The sequence below is a fragment of the Chelon labrosus genome, assembly GCF_963514085.1.
Source record: "Chelon labrosus genome assembly, chromosome: 24".
Lineage (NCBI taxonomy): Eukaryota > Metazoa > Chordata > Actinopteri > Mugiliformes > Mugilidae > Chelon > Chelon labrosus.
Window position 1 is genome coordinate 177,418 of NC_140357.1, and position 17,383 is coordinate 194,800.

Genomic DNA, 17,383 nt, shown 5'->3' on the forward strand with positions numbered 1-17,383 from the left:
AGGAAACTCATTTCGGCCGCTTGTATTCGCAATCTTGTTCTTTCGGTCATTACCCAAAGTTCATGACCATTGGTGAGGGTCGGAACATAGATTCACCTGTAAATTGAGAGTCTTTCCTTTCGGCTTAGCTCTCTCTTTACCACGACAGCCCAGTTAAGCGTCATCCACTTGAGGCAGGACCTCCTCCCCGACCTGGAGTGGGCAATCCACCTTTTTTAGACTGAGGACGATGGCCTCAGACTTGGAGTGTCATGGTTTGATTCTGTCATGGTTTGATTAGTTTCTTGGGCTTCTGTTTATTGTATTTTGTTAAGTTCTTGTTTTTTTACAGTCATGATTAAGTGTTTAGTTTATTTTGTTAAGTTCTTGATTTCCTGTTAGGTTTTTTTTGTGTTGTCTTGATTTGTGTCACCTGTGTCTCGTCACCCCTCTGTTCCTTGTGGGTATATATCACCCTGCCTTCCCCTGTGTTCCTGTTCGTGTTCGTTGCCATGTTCATGTGTTCCACGTCACAGTTTTTTCATGTCTTGTTCTTGCCTTCATAGTGTTTTGATATTTGGTTGTGGATATCCTGCCTCATCAATAGCGCTTTTGGTTTTCGTCAGTTTTGTTTTATATTAAAAAACCTTTTCACCTAATCCTGCCTCAGCCTCCTAAGTCCTGCATTTGGGTCCTAACCCCCATTCCCTGCTACCCAACTTAACATGAAGGTGCTTATTCTCATCCCAGCCACTTCACACTCAGTTGCAAACCGCCCCAGCAAGAGCTAGAGGTCATTGTTCGATGAAGCTAGGAGGACAACATCACCCGCAAAAGCAGAGACGAGATCCTCCGATCACCAAACCCAACAACTTCCCTCACTAAGGCTGCGCCTAGAAATTCATTCATTCATTCATCTTCTGTAACCGTTTGTTCCTATTAATGGTTGCGGGGTCTGCGGGAGCCTATCCCAGCTGTCACTGGGCGAGAGGCGGGATACACTCTGGACAGGTCGCCAGTCTATTGCAGGACTAACACAGAGAGACAGACAACCATTCACACTCACACCAACGGCCAATTTAGAATCACCAGTTAACCTAATGAGCATGTCTTTGGATGGTGGGAGGAAGCCGGAGCACCCGGAGAGAACCCACACAGGGAGAACACAGGGAGAACATGCAAACTCCACATAGAAAGGCCCAGTTGGCCCATGGATTCGAACCCGGGACCTTCTCGCTGTGAGGCATCAGTGCTAACCACATCGCCACCGTGCTGCCCTGCGCCTAGAAATTCTGTCCATAAAAATTATGAACAGAACCGGAGTTAAAGGGCATCCCTGGCGGAGTCCAATCCTCACCAGGACCAGGTCCGACTTACTACCAGCTACATGGACCAAACTTGCACTCCTTTGGTACAGGGACTGAATGGCCCTTAGCAAGAGGTCTTCCTCCCCATACTCCCAGAGTGCCTCCCACAGGATCCCTCTGGCAACACGGTTGTAAGCCTTCTCCAAATCCACAAAACACATGTGGGCTGGCTGGCCGAATTCCCACCTCCCCCCTAGCAAGGGTGAAGAGCTGGTCCATGGTTCCACATTGGGGACAAAAACCGCATTGTTCCTCCTCGATCTGAGGTTCAACCAGACCCTCTTTTCCAGCACCCTGGCATAGACGGTGGCTGGGGAGACTGAGGAGTGTGATCCCCCTATAATTGGAACACACCCTCTGGTCCCCTTTCTTATAGATGGGGGACCACCACCCCGGTCCACCACTCCAGAGGCACTGCCCCCGATGTTGCAGAGGACTGTCAACCAGGACAGACCTACAACATCCAGACCCAGGGTGGATCTAATCAGCTCCTGGAGCTCTGCTCCCGCAGAGTTGTTTCACTACCTCAGCGACTTCTGCCCCAGAGATTGGATGGCCCAACCCCAGGCCCTTGAACTCTGTTTCCTCCATGGATGGTATACATGTTGGTGGGTTTGAGGAGCTCCTCAAAATATTACTTCCATTGCCCGATGATATCCCCAGTTGACGTCACCAGCTCCCCACCTCTGAGTTGCCGCCCACCTCTCCTGAGGCACCTGACGGTCTGCCAGAACCTCATCGGAGCCAATCAATAGTCTTCTTCCATAACCTCACCAAACTCCTCCCACGCCTGATTTTTTACCTCAGTGACTGCCCTGGCTGCAGACCGCCTAGCCATCTGGTACCAGTCAGCTGCTTCCGGAGACCCACAGATCAACCATGATTTTCTTCCAATCCTTCTTCAACCTGATGGCTCCTGTCACCTCCGGTGTCCACCAGCAGTTTCGGGGGTTACCGCCGTGACTTGAACTGTCACCTTACCATGGTGGGGGACTTTGAGTGCCCTAAGGATCCTAGGGGCTATGCTGTCCGGGGCTTTTTGCCCCGGGTAGGGTCTTCCAAGGGAGATTGGTCCTAGGTGAATGGCCAGACAATGAAGGCCCAGACAAAGAAGACCCTCAATGCAGAGAGTCAACAGGAGTCTGTATACCTGGCCTGGAGTGTTACCAGGGCCCCACCCTGGAACCAGGGCTGGGGCCCGTGGACGAGCACCTGGCCACCAGCCCGAACTGGAAACATGAGCTCCTGAAAATTACTGTTTTTTACAACCTGGACCTCATTTCTGGCATAAAATACAATCGTTTACTCACCCATATAACTTTGGTGTCATTCAGAGTCGTTCGGACAATATTAAGATCTGCGTTTATCCATATAGCGGGAGTAACTGGGGCGCCGAAACGCAGCCTCTAAATAATACATTTTCTGTCACGAAACTCGTTTATTTCACCAATATTTTGTTATGATATGCTAGTGCTATTTCCCGTTGAGTCCAGAGTTACCTGTTATAATCATGCAGGGTCTATAGATTGACCTATTAACCTCTGACCTGGATAGTGTCATCTCTAAGCATCGTGCACATTTTTTGCAACATGGCTGAATATTTATCCAATTCTGAGGTTGTGGACGACGACTTTGTTTATGATGGACATCCTTACCATTTTGAGCCAGAGTGCATGTATGAGAAGCTCGTTGAAAGGAGGATGCAGAGGCAGAGAGAGGAACAGGTGGCCAAAGAACAACAAAACACTGCATGTCCATGAATAGATAACAGGTAACTCCGGACTCAATGGGGAATAGCACTTGGGTATCATAACAAAATGTTGGTGAAATGAACGAGTTTTGCAGCAGATAATATATGGATATACGCGGATCTATATATCGTCTGAACGACTCCAAATAAGAATAAGAAAACCTTTATTTGTCCCACAATGGGGAAATTGCAGTTTGCAACAGCATGCAGAAATGACAGAGAAAGAATAGATGATAGACATATTGCACAGACTGGTGTTATTACACCATAAGAATAAGAATAAGAATAAGAAAAACCTTTATTAGGCAATGGGGAAATTGCAGTTCACAACAGCTTACAGAAAATGCAGAATAAAAAATAACAAGAGCAAAAAGAGTAGCTATAAAAGATAAATAATGAAATAAAAATATTGCACAGATTGAATTGTAAGATTGCACAGGTTGAACTGTAAAATATTGCATAAGCTGTTGTTTGGAGTTTTTACACCTTATGGTGTAATACTATTGCAATTGGATAAGGTGTAATAATATTGCACATATTAGGAGTGCTCGTTGTGGAGCCTAACAGCAGCAGGAAGGAAATACCTTCTGTATCTTTCCTTTCCCTCACACATCGAGGGTGAAGCAGTCTGTCACTGAAGCTGCTGCTCAGCTCCACCAGGCCACCGTGCAGGGTGCGGGACTCATTGTCTAGCATGGAAGACAGTTCAGCCAGAACTCTCCCGTCACCCACCTCCCCCACCGAGTCCAAGCTCATTAGGTTAACTCTGGGACAGAGCTGGACTTCCTGACGATCTTATCCAGCTTCTTCCTTTCCCTCTCTGCTATGCCACTGCTCCAGCAGACCACTCCACACAGGATGGCCGACGCCACCACAGAGCCTGCAGAGTGCGGCCAGTTCGAACGTATTATATGGCAATCTCACATTGCGCATGGTAACGGAGGGGAGCACAGCGCTGAGAAGTGAAGCGTCTCTTCTTTTCTCGATGTTGTTTTCCTGCTCTGCATCCACGGCGGGTCTTACGAAGTATCTCCGTGGGGATCTCATGTCTGTCCCCAGGGAACACCACAGCGCCACGCAGAGTGATCAGCTGTTCCCTCCTGTAAACAATGCGCACTGCGCACGCTGACCGCCTCTTGCATAGTTCACCGGCCGCTTCCTGCATAGTTACGACAGCCAGTCTGGATGTTGTTAAAAAATATTTGGCCACGGCGAGACTCCCAATAAAAAACAAAACTAAAAAGAGCTGTTGCAAGCAGCTGCCGGCTTCAACCGGCGCCGCAAAAAACAAAAAACAAACAAAAAAAAACACCAAAGTTATATGGATGAGTAAACGATCGCATTTTATGCCAGAAATAAGGTCCAGGTTGTAAAAAACGGTAATTCCCCTTGAACTCACATCAACCAGTAAATTCGTATTGTTCTTTTACAGGGAATATTACTATAATCTGCAGAGTAAAATAATGTACTCTTCAGATTCTGCTTCCTTTCCACATGCTTTGATGCCGATTTCCCTACCATGCGGCCTTATAACTTTGACAGATTATCAGAGCCATTCAGAGTGGTAAGTGGAGGGGGAGGACGAGTGAACAATGGTTGACCTCTGATCTCTCCTCTGGTCCTCGGGATCATATTAGATTACGGTTGCAGGAGGTTACAGTATTAGTTTCAGAATAATAGTTTAAACTATAAACGTTCATTTTAAAACCACACAATGAAATAATTCTATGAAGTTCCCATGATTACAAAGCTTTGAACCCATACCCCACTAAAACAAATCCTTCCATTTTATTCCATATTGCCAAACTCCTGCAACACCATGTGTTTATTCTCTTCTGGGTGGATATGCTGTGTTAAAAAAGTCTTTAGTGGAGCCTCAGATTATGTTAGATTGATTTCCTAAAATTGCTTGGAGGCCTTGTCTAATTGTTTTTAGCTGTAGACAGCCAACTAAACTAAATTTCCATGTTTCCAAAATAGACTAAAGGTTTTTGAGCCTCTGTTAGGAGTGAGTTTGAAATTTTTGTACAACTTAACTTCCAGCTGGTACATCTACACCCTTGACAGTCTCACTTTGACTTTGTTTTTGCAGTGTAGAACATAACTTTGTCACTATATCAACTTGCAAGATTAACAAGGTGGCTGCGGCTTATCAAATAGCTAACCTGCCCTAGTTAGCTATTTGATCACCGGTGTACCACATGCTGACGTGTCCTTCAGCAAGACTCTGAACCCCGAGATGGTGTGTGAATATGTAATGTTCTTATATGAATAAATGGGCAGATGTGTCATTATGACTGTAAACCAGAACCTTCGTATTTGTTGATTTGTTTCTAATACAGCTGCCGGTTGTTGATATGACGCACTTGCCTCCAATCAGAAATTGTTTTAGAACAAATTTCCTTTTTGTTACCAGTTGTGTTGCAGAACATCAACTTTTACACTGTACACCTCATATTTTGTCTCTTTCTTCCTACAGGGTCATTGGTCAACCAATCTGCTGACTTGTTCTCCAACACCTCATGCAATGTGTCCACCAACGATTCCACATCCTGCCCTCTCTCTGATAATGAAGCTGATTCAGGAAGTCCGTATAAAGCCCTGGAGATGTTTTTCATCGCCTTGGTTACAGGATCTCTGAGCTTTGTGACTGTCACAGGAAATATTTTAGTCATGCTGTCCATCAAAGTAAACAGGCACCTGCAGACTGTGAATAACTATTTTTTATTTTCTTTAGCATGTGCTGACCTGATTATTGGTGTTTTCAGCATGAATTTGTACACAGTCTACATCATTGTTGGTTACTGGCCACTTGGGCCAGTGGTCTGTGACTTGTGGCTAGCTTTAGATTATGTTGTCTCCAATGCCTCTGTGATGAATTTATTAATCATCAGCTTTGATCGCTACTTCTGCGTGACAAAACCCCTCACATATCCGATCAGAAGGACAACTAAGATGGCAGGATTAATGATTGCAGCAGCATGGATCCTGTCATTCATCTTGTGGGCTCCTGCCATCTTGTTCTGGCAGTTCATCGTTGGTCAGCGAACTGTGCCACCGGGAGAGTGTTATATTCAGGTACATTATATCAGTATTAAAAATACATGAAAATCCACTGTCTACAAAGTTATTGAGAAATATATGCTTCATAAATAAGTTTCCAGGAGAATGAGACCTTAAAAGCTACCTGATGTAGCTGGCTCATGTCAGAATCAGAAAAGACTTTACTGCCAAGTATGTTTGTAAATACAAGGAATTTGCTTTGGTGTTGTTGCACACAGTATGCATAAACAAATAAAATAAAATAGTAAATATGGAACTCGGCTCTCAAATACACAAAAAATATATACACTGTATATACAACAACCGGAGCATTTACACTGGGATGGTGGTGGGTTTGATGTGTTCACGGGGGGCCCTGGCATTGTTCAGCAGACGCACTGCGGATGGGAGAAAAATGTTCTCCACTGTCTTGGATGCGTTCAGCTCCAGGTTGTTACGGTTATACCAAGTCACCAGGCGGTCAATCTCCAGTCTATAGGCAGTCTCATCTCAGTCTGAGATGAGTTTGATGAGGGTGGTGTCATCCGCAAACTTCAGAGGCTTGATGGACTCGTGACTGGAGGTGCAGCTGTTTGTGTACAGGGAGAAGAGCAGAGGTGAAAGGACACAGGCCTTGAGTGGAACCCGTGCTGATGGTACGGGAATCTGAGAGGTGTTTTCTCAGCCTCACATGCTGCTTCCTGTCAGACAGGAAATCTGTGGAAGTCAGGCACGGTCAGCTGGGAGAATTTGTCCTGAAGCAGTGACGGAACGACCATGTTGAAGGCCGAGCTGAAATCCACAAACAGGATCCTGGCATATGTTCTTGGGGAGGCCAGGTGCTGGAGGATGAGGTGGAGGGACAGGTAGACGGTGTCATCAATGGTCATCGCACTGTACCATTGTCTTTCAAAGCGGGAGAAGTATTCGTTCAGGTTGTCGACCAGGCGTGAGTCGTTCACAGAGTGGGGGGGTTTGAAGCCCCTCCTGACAGAGCTCGAGTCGTTAGCTGTAATCTGGTTCTCCAGCTTTTCTGAGTACTGATGTTTGGCTTCCCTCATTGCTTTGCGAAACTTGTACTTTGACTCTAAATTTCTCTCTGTCACCACTCCTGAATGCCTTCTCCTTCTCCAACATGAGGTGCCCGAGTTTGGCTGTGAACCAGGGTTTGTCATTATTGTAACTCACCCTGGTGCGTGTTGGGATACAGCAGTCTTCACAAAAGCTGATGTATGACGTCACTGCTTCTGTGTACTCATCTAAAATGTTAGTTGCCGCCTTGAAGGTGTCCCAGTCACTGCAATCCAAACATGCCCTTAAGCTCTCCACAACTTCACTGGTCCACACCTTAGATGTCCTCACACTCCTTTACAGGGTTTAAGTTTCTGCCTGTATGCTGGAATCAGGTGGATTCTTACAGTGGAGCACAGGGGACAGTGTGAATCTTTGACTGTGGTGTAGCAGTGCTCTCTCCTGATGGGATAGCTAATAAACTGTTTATATTTGGGGAGATCGTGGGAGAGATTTCCTTTGTTAAAGTCACAGAGAACAATAACTAAGGAGTCCAGGTTTGTTTTCTCCACATGTAGAATCTGGTTGGCCGGCGCACGCTGTGTGTCATAGACGTTGGCTGCCGGCGGAATGTAAACACCGACCAGAATGAATGAAGAAAGCTCACGGGGGCAGTAAAAGAGTTTACAGTCTATGAAAAAAGATTTCAAGTCCGGGGAACAGTACTGCTGGATCACTGTCACGTCCGTACACCAGCTATAGTTAATGTAAAAACATAGACCTCCACCGTTCGTCTTGCCAGAGAGCTGTGTGTGGCGATCCGCTCTGAAGAGTTGGAATCCAATTCCAGCTACAGCTGCAAACTTTCGGGAACTGCAAACTTACAGACTTACAAACTTACAGCTGCAAACTTACAAGGCTCACCCAGGATTCCAGCTAATCCACTCAGCCAGGTCTCAGTGAAGCAGAGGACTGAAGATGTAGAAAGGCCTTGGTTCTCCCCATCCGTAGCTGTAGTTCTTCTAGTTTGTTGCACAGTGAGCGCACTCTAGAGAGGAAAATGTCCGGCAGCGGGGTGCGTGTCTGCGCTGACGAGGCGCATCAGTGCGCCAGCACGCTCTCCTCTCCTGCGCCGTGGCCTGCATATTGTGTTGGCAAAGGTGAGCACACCTTTGACCACCCTCTCATTTAATGGCTTTTCTTTATTTTCATGACCTTTTACATTATAGATTCTCACTGAAGACGTCAAAACTATGAATGAACACATATGGAATTAAGAAGTAAACAAAAAAGTGTGAAATAACTCCAAAGACGATTCATATTTTAGAGTCCTCAAAGTAGTAACCCTTTGCTTTATTGACAGCACTGCGAACCCTTGGACTACTCTCAATGAGCTTAATGATGTAGTCACCTGAAATGGTTTTCACTTCACAAGTGTGCCTTGTCAGGGTTCATGTATGGAATTCCTTGCCTTCTTCATGGGGTTGGGACCATCAGTTGTGTTGTGCAGAAATCAGGATGGTACACAGCTAAGTAAAGAGAAAAAACAGTCCATCATTACTTTAAGAACTGAGGTACAGGTTCCAGTCAGTCTGGAATATTCACAAAAACAGAATGTGTCCTCAAGTGCATTTGCAAAAACCATCAAGCGCTACGACAGAACTAACTCAGATGAGGATCGCCCCAGGAAGGGACGACCAAGAGTCTGCTGCTGAGGATAAGTTCATCCTAGTCACCAGCCTCATGAAATCGCAAGTTAACAGCAACTCAGATTGGAGCCCAGATCAATGCTACACAGAGTTCTAGTAGCAGACACATACCTACATCAACTGTTCAGAGGATATAATCAGGTTTTATGGTCAAACAGCTGCTAGAAAACACCTAATAAGAAAAAGCAGAAAGCAGAAAAGATTTGTTTGGGCCGAGAAACACAAGGAATGGACATTCCAGGTGAATGCATGGTCTCTACATGCATGGTTCCAACCGTGAAGCAGAGAGGAGGAGGTGTGATGGTGTGGGGATGCTTTGCTGGTGACACTATTTATTCAAAATTGAAGGCACACTGAACCAACATGGCTACCACAACACACTGCAGTGACATTGGCATTCCATCTGGTTTGCATTTAGTTGGGCTATCATTTATTTTTGAACAGGACAATGACCCCAAACACACCTCCAGGCTGTGTAAGGGCTATTTGACCAAGAAGGAGAGTGATGGAGTGCTGTACCAGATGACCTGGCCTCCGCAGTCATCTGACCTAAACCCAATTGAGATGGTTTGGGAAGACATGGACTGCAGAGTTCAATGCAATTCAATTTTATTTATATAGCTTCAATAACAATACAAATCGTCTCAAGAGGCTTTACAAAACCCGGCCTGAAACCCCCAGAGCAAGCCTGAAGGCGACGGTGGCAAGGAAAAACTCCCTTTTAACAGGAAGAAACCTTGAGCAGAACCCAGCTCATATGGAGGAACCCATCTGCCTAAGGCCAGCCGGGTACAGACAGAAGAAAGAGAGAAGAGAACAGCAGGAGAAACAAGATAAACTTACATTTGTCCTAGATATATACATCTGACTAAAGCGTACATGTAGAATCTGATAATACAAATACAACATACAGCTGTTACATGACAGTTTGAGAATGTAAGAGGAATCACTGGCAGGTTGGAAAATTGGTCATTCAGATATATTCATTCAGTGCATAACTACAGGAGGCCGTGAAGACCAGGCAGAGTGAAGGTAAAAGTGCCAACAAGTGCTCAACATCTCTGGGAACTCCTTCAAGACTGTTGGAAAACCATTTCAGGTGACTACCTCATGAAGTTCATCGAGAGAATGCCAAGAGTGTGCAAAGCAGTAATCAAAGCAAAGGGTGGCTATTTTGAAGAAGTTATTTCACACTTTTTTGTTTACTGCATAATTCCATACGTGTTCACCATTTTGACGCCTTCAGTGAGAATCTGCAATGACTGGTAGTGTATGTCCAAAATATCAACAGATGCGATAAAATCAGGGAATAAATCCGATGACCGAAATTTGAGTTGCCACATGTCCTTAGAAGGTCAGAAGGGTTGCTAGATGTGAATGTCTTTCTCCGCTGCCCACTGAATGCTGTGGGAAGTTAACATTTTGCAGTCTTCATAACAATTTTACTTATACTGCAGAGGATGGTTAACACTGTAATTTTAGCTTAGAACGAAAGTGGTAAATTAGTAAAACTTTCAAAAGCAAAAAATAAAAATAAATCACAAGACACACCAAAAAAAACACGGAAGGACTGCTCCAAATGTTAATTTTTAATTTCTGTTACAGCTCTGTCACAATTTTTCTGTGCACAAATTCTGTGCTCTTTTGGGTACTACATTAATAACACACAACCTAACGTACACAGGGCTGACCTGGCCGCCCTGCTGGTCACATGAACATGCTGTTGATCTGGTGTTCCTATACAGATGTTGTTGTCTATGTTAATCTCTTCTTTTTCTTTCTTTCTGCAGTTCCTTTCTAACCCTGCTGTAACCTTTGGGACGGCTATTGCAGCATTTTATCTCCCAGTCATCATCATGACAGTCCTGTACATCCACATCTCCCTTGCCTCCAGGAGCAGGGTCTCCAAACACAAACCCGAGAAGAAGGGAATAAAGTAAGAGCTTCAAAAGAGTCTAAAATATTTTTACACTGCATACACGCTTATTTTAACCTTTTATCAAAACATCTGAATTACAATTATAAATTATTATGGGTTTAAAGCTTAATGTAGACTCCCAGCTTTACTTTGAGGGTGTTCACATCCAAATTGGAGGAAAGGTGTCAATAAAAATCATTTTTACAGTCAGTCCCTCATGTCAGGGGCTCAAGATGTGGAATATTCTTTTGTTATTTCTTTATCAATTAAGCAAGTAAAACGTCTGCCTTAGTTATCAGACTGGAAAGACAACAATAAATGAGAGAACACACCGTCCTTTAATGTCAAACTACTGTGTCACAACGCTATCATTTGATTTAAAAAATAAAGAAAAGAAATTGCATTTAAATGAGAAGATGAGGTAGGAACAATAAGTGCAAAACAAACTTAAGGTCACTAAAGGTCAAAAAAGCAACCCCGCCTAACCTCCTGACTACCAGGAAAAACAAATATTATGCAATCACTTTTTTTTAATTCCCTAATCTTTATAAGGTAATCAGAATGCTGAAAACATTTTTTTTTTAAATAAGTTTTTATTTTAAGATTTCATATAACTGATGGATGACATTTTCCTTAATGAGAAAGCGAAATGAATTTCCCTGTGAAAATATTATGTTTAAACCACAAGCTTTCTTCGATTGTGCTATTTGTTTTGGCTTCTTATCATAGATAAACCCTTTTAAAATAAAACCACCAAGATTTTTTTTTTCTTTTCAACTTATTTTTAGGGGTGCTGAGACAAAGTTTAGGTGTGCTTAAAAGCATTCCTAAAAACGGGCTCGTCACACCTATGTTCTCAATGTACAATTGCAAGGAATTTAGTATTTTCATCATCTACAGAGATTCAGAGAACCTCGAAAAATCTCTGCAAGGCTGAAAACCAACAGTGAATGCCCGTGACCTTCGATCTCTGTATTGCATTAAAAACCTACACCATTCTATAAAGGATGTTACCATGTGAGCTCAGGAACACTTTGGAAGAAACATTGAGCATCATTAATGCTGAAAGGTACATACAGGTTTTGGAGGCTTCATAGTAAGAGAGTGTGAGTACAAGACTTGCTTGCCTGCGGTATAGGCCTGACTTCCGTTGATATATATGTCGGATTATGAAGTGCAAAATACAACAGTGGAGACTCCGGACTGTTGAGCAACTAATGTCGTACATGAAGCAAGAATGGGAAAGAATTTCACCAACAAAACAAATAGTGTCCTCAGTTCCCAAACGCTCGTTGAGTGTTGTTAAAAGGAGCATGGCCCAAAAGCATGCCCCTTTCCCAGCTTCTCTGTAACTTGTTGCAGGCATCAAATTCAAAATTAGTCAATATTTGCAAATACGTTTATCAGTTTGAACATTAAATGTTTTGTGTTTGTAATGTATTCAGTAGAAAATCGGTTGAAAAGGATGTACAAATCATTGTATTCTGTTTTTATCTGCGCATGCACTTGGGTATACAAGCTGTACTCCCATGTGTGGTGACTCTTCTATCTTCTACACTGCTTTTTACGGTCTCCTGCTGTTACACACAGTCTCGCTTCTACTATATATATCCCATGCATATGGTGACTTTTTCCTCGACCAGTAACTTTGTTTATTCGAGAGAAAATCTGCTGGCATTGAGGTGCAAAGGTAACATGGGCAGACGTTATCCCATCCCTCCAGAGGTGAGGCGGAAGTACTGAGGGTGCAGAGCCGGAGCCAAGGTAATAACTGGCTAACAAACAACAAACGGTGGCAATACAAGCCTACCATCCCTTCAGTGCTAATGGGAAATGTTAAAAGTTTGCTGAACAAAGTGGACGAATTGGCAGCTCTGGTCAAGAACGAGCAGGTGTACCGGGAGAGCAGTCTGTTTATCTTCACGGAGACACAGATAACTAGCTCCATGCAGGATGCTAACGTGGATACAGTATGGTGAGGCCCAACAGAGATGGAAGAGCAAGGACGTTGGTCTGACTCTGTATGTTAACAACAGGTGGTGTCACCCAGGCCATGTTACTGTTAAAGAGACAATCTGCAACAGAAACACTGAGATACTAGCAGTTAGCCTTAGGCTCTATTATATACCGCAACATTTTACACGTGTGATCGCCGTGAGTTTTCAACCCCCCACCCACACCCACAAGGATGCATACACAGCCTCATCCCTGCCCCCACTGGGCAGATCAGACAACAACCTCATCATCCTGCAACCGCTGTACAAGACACTAGTACGGCTACAACCAGGTCCTTCAGGAAGTGGTCTACTGCTGTTTTGATTGCACCAATTGGGCGGTGCTATGGGATGGATACGATGACATCAACGGTATTACAACCTGTCTAACGGACTACTTGAACGTCTGCATGGACACAGTGGTTCTGGTGAGAACAGTATGCTGCTACGCAAACAATAAACCCTTGATAACCAGCAAGGTTAAAGCTGTTCTCAACAAGAAGAAGAGGGACTTCAGGATGGGAGATCAGGAGGAAGCTCAGGCTGTGTCTGATGGAGGCCAAGGAGGTGTACAGGAGGAAGCTGGAGAGCAGGTTGCAGCAGAACAGGAAGAGAGAGGTGTGGAAAGGGATGAAAACCATCACTGGCTGCAAGCAGTCCAAGGGCGGTGCAGCAGAGAGGAAACAGAGAAAGAGGAAACAGAGAGAGAGTCATGGAGTTCAATACTTTCTTCAACCGGTTCAACAACATGCGTTCTTCCACATGTTTTCCCTTCCTACTGCCTCCCTCCCCTATCCCACCTCTTTTCCCTTCTGCAGCCCACCCAGCGGCAAGCTGAGGAGACTACAGCCCAGGAAGGCTGGACCAGACAAAGTGTGCCCTAGGATGTTGAAGTCCTGTGCTGCTGAGCTTGGGGAGCCCCTGCATCAGCTCTACAACTTCAGCCTACATCTGGGAAAGATGCCCACCCTGTGGAAGACATCATTATGAGCTTATGATCCCAGCAGGGTATCTGATGACTGGTATTGTGTACATGTTGATGGCTTGGATCTTGTTCCTGTCATTTAGCTGACTTTTCAGGACCTGCCTCACTCTCTGGAGGTATTTGGTTGTGGTTGACTTCCTTGCAGCTTCCTCATGGTTTCCATTAGCCTGTGGGATACCAAGGTACTTGTAGCTGATGTGGATATCACTTATGTTGACCTCTGGTAGGTCAACCACTTCAGTTCTGATCATCTTGCCTCTCTTTGAGACCCTCCGGCCACACTTGTCCAATCCGAATGACATCCCTTTGTGGTTGCTGTAGATCCTGGTGGTGTGGATCAGTGAGTCGATTTCTCGCTCATTCCTGGTGTACAGCTTGATGTCAACCCTGTAGAGCAGGTGGCTAATTGTTGCTCCACTTCGGAATTGGTACCCGTAACCACTCTTTGTGATGATCTGACTGAGGGAGTTCAGGCCTATGCAGAACAGCAGTGGTGATAGTGCATCTCCTTGGTAGATGCCGCATTTGATGTTGACTTGGGAATTTGGCTTTGAGTCCGCCTCTACAGTTGTCTTCCACATTCCCATCGAGTTCTGAATGAAGGCCCTTAGGTTCCTGTTGATCTTATACAGTTCCACACATTCCAGTATCCATGTGTGCGGCATTGAGTTGTAAGCTTTCTTGTAGTTGATCCAGGCAGTGCACAGGTTGGTCTGTCTGCTCTTACAGTCTCGGGCAGTGTTGCCAACTTGGCGACTTTCTCACTAAATCCAGCGACTTTCAAATCCTCTTGGCGACTTTTTTTGTCAAAAGCGACTAGCGACAAATCTAGTGACTTTTTCTGGTTTTATTGGAGACTTTTCTGGTGTCTTGGAGACTGACGTGAAAGCACATATCGGTTTTCAGTTACTGTCCTCAACAAGCAGCGGGTGCTGCCGTGAGCCCATCCCCCGTCCCAAAGCACTCACAGGTGGTCAGTCTCACAGTAGCCCCGTGCAGCAGCAGTCAGAGCAGAGAGAGAGAACCACGCCACTCCGCGACCAGACTGCAAATCAATGGCGCATGCGCAAAGCTGCCGATGATCGCGCCCTCGTTTACAGAGCGGGATGTAAATGTTTCTTCACTGTCACACTAAAATAAATAATAAAATAATAATCCATTTAGATTGTTAATTTTGTCAAGTTAAAACCGTTTATACAAAAAATGTTAAAAAATTTTCTAGTTATGGCAAATAATGCTCATGTGTTACTGTGACTTGTTGTAGGCTCCTAAGTGGAGCATAAGGTTAGAAACTAAACCAAATTTAAAAAAATAAAAAAAAATAAGTAACTCTGCCAGAATGTCTCTTTTGAGTCATTTTGCCAATACCAAGCCCGGATAAAGGAGTAGTGTTAATAATACAGGACAAAATTCATTTTGTGTGGCTAGGCAAAGCATTAGTCATGAAATTATTTTGAGAGGTGATGGCCTATTTCAATGGCAAAATAAAAAAACAAAAAGACAACCAAGAATCAACAGAAGAATGTTCATTTGTAGTTCTAAACATATTTATTTTTTTTTTTACTCTTTGTTATTCACGTTATTCCTCTCTCCTACAGCGTCCATCACAATTACATCCAAATGGCAAATTATTCAAATTAGCCAATGGCGTCATTTAGCGACTTCTAGTGACTTTTAGGACAGCCAATAGCTACTTTCTTTACTGAAGAGTTGGCAACACTGGTCTTGGACGACTGCTCTATCGACCAGCAGCTGGTGCTTGGCTCCTGTTGTGGAGAGACAGGTTATTGGCCGGTAGTTGGATGGGATAGGCCCCTCTGGGAGTCATCAGAATCAGAATCAGCTTTAATGGCCAAGTATGTACACATACAAGAAATTGAATCCGGCAACTTTTTTCTCTAGTACAGAAACAACTTAAATAAGTGAAATAAAAATAAAATAAAAATAAAAATAAAATAAAATAAATCTCAATCTGTACACATAAAAATATAGAATAATATATACACCAAACCAGGGTTATTGTACAGTGAGTATATACAACAGTGCAGAGTTATTGATTATTGTTCATGTGGATGGACTCACACTCTGTGACTGCTCAGAGTTCATCAGAGCGACAGCCCGGGGGAAGAAACTGTCCTTGCGATGGGTGGTTTTGGCGTACAGCGCTCTGTATTAGGACCGTCCTGCCCTGGGTTAGCCACTCTGGGTGGGACCCATCCCTTAGCACCTGGTTCATCTGTGCTGCTAGGCGTTCATGGAGTGCCGTTAGCTTCTTCAGCCAGTAGGCATGGATCGTATCGGGGCCTGGTGCTGTCCAGCTCTTCATTTTTGACACTCTTTCTTGGATGTCTGCCATTCAGATGGTTACTGGTTCTTGTTCTGGGAGGTTGCTGTGGTCTGCTCTTAGGTCCCCTAGCCATTGGGCATCTGGGTTGTGTGATTCCTATTTTTCCCATGTACCCTTCCAGTATTCTTCCTCCTCAGCTCTTGGTGGGTGTGACCGGTTGTTATTTCCCCCCTGCCACTGAGAATACACCTTGGCTGGTTCAGTGGAAAACAGTGCTGTTAGTCTCTGTTTGGCAGTTTCGAGTGCTTCAGGTATGGAGAGCTTGGTGTACTTCCTGGATGCCCCTTTTATTCACCGTGTGTGTGTGTGTGTGTGTGTGTGTATATATATATATATATATATATATATATATAGTGGGGAAAATAAGTATTTGATACACTGCCCATTTTGCTAGTTTCCCCCCTTATAAAGAATGGAGAGGTCTGTCATTTTCACCATAGGTACACTTCAACTGTGAGAGACAGAATCGAAAACAAAATTCCAGAAAATCACATTGTATGATTTTTAAATAATTAATTTGCATTATATTTCATGAAATAAGTATTTGATACACTACAAAAACAGAACTTAATATTTAGTACAGAAACCAATTACAGAGATCAGACGTTTCCTATAGTTCTTGACCAGGTTTGCACACACTGCAGCAGGCCCACTCCTTCATACAGATCTCCTTCAGATCTTTCAGGTTCCGAGGCTATAGCTGGGCAACACAGAGTTTCAGCTTCCTAAAAAGATTTTCTATTGGGTTCAAGTCTAGAGACTGGTTAGGCCACTGCAGGACCTTGAAATGCTTCTTACAGAGCCACTCCTTAGTTGCCCTGGCTGTGTGTTTTGGGTCATTGTCATGCTGGAAGACCCAGCCACGACCCATCTTCAATGCTCTTACTGAGGGAAGGAGGTTGTTGCCAAAAATCTCGCAATACATGGCGCCATCCATCCTCTCCTCGATACGGTGCAGTCGTCCTGTCCCCTTTGCAGAAAAGAACCCCCAAGCATTATGTTTCCACCCCATGCTTCACAGTTAGGATGGTGTTCTTGGGATCGTACTCATCCTTCATTTTCCTCCAAACACGGCGAGTGGCGTTTATACCAAAAAGTGCACTTCTGGTCTCGTCTGACCACATGACCTTCTCCCCTGCTTCCTCTGGATCATCCAGATGGTAACTGGCCAACTCCAGACAGGCCTGGACATGTGCTGGCTTGAGCAGGGAGACCTTGCGTGTGCTGCAGGATTTTAATCCATGACTGCGTAGTGTGTCACTAATGGTAACCATTGAGACT

General features: G+C 44.4%; 1 protein-coding gene across 1 annotated transcript in view; it reads left to right on the top strand.

Moving 5' to 3' along the window:
* The window catches only part of chrm4a (cholinergic receptor, muscarinic 4a), a 50,964-nt gene that overhangs the window by 21,046 nt on the left and 12,535 nt on the right, over window positions 1-17,383 (top strand). The window contains exons 2-3 of the mRNA XM_084574625.1: window positions 5,576-6,174; window positions 10,649-10,794. Of these exons, the coding sequence (XP_084430751.1) occupies window positions 5,576-6,174; window positions 10,649-10,794 (745 nt within the window). The remainder of the gene's footprint in view (window positions 1-5,575; window positions 6,175-10,648; window positions 10,795-17,383) is intronic.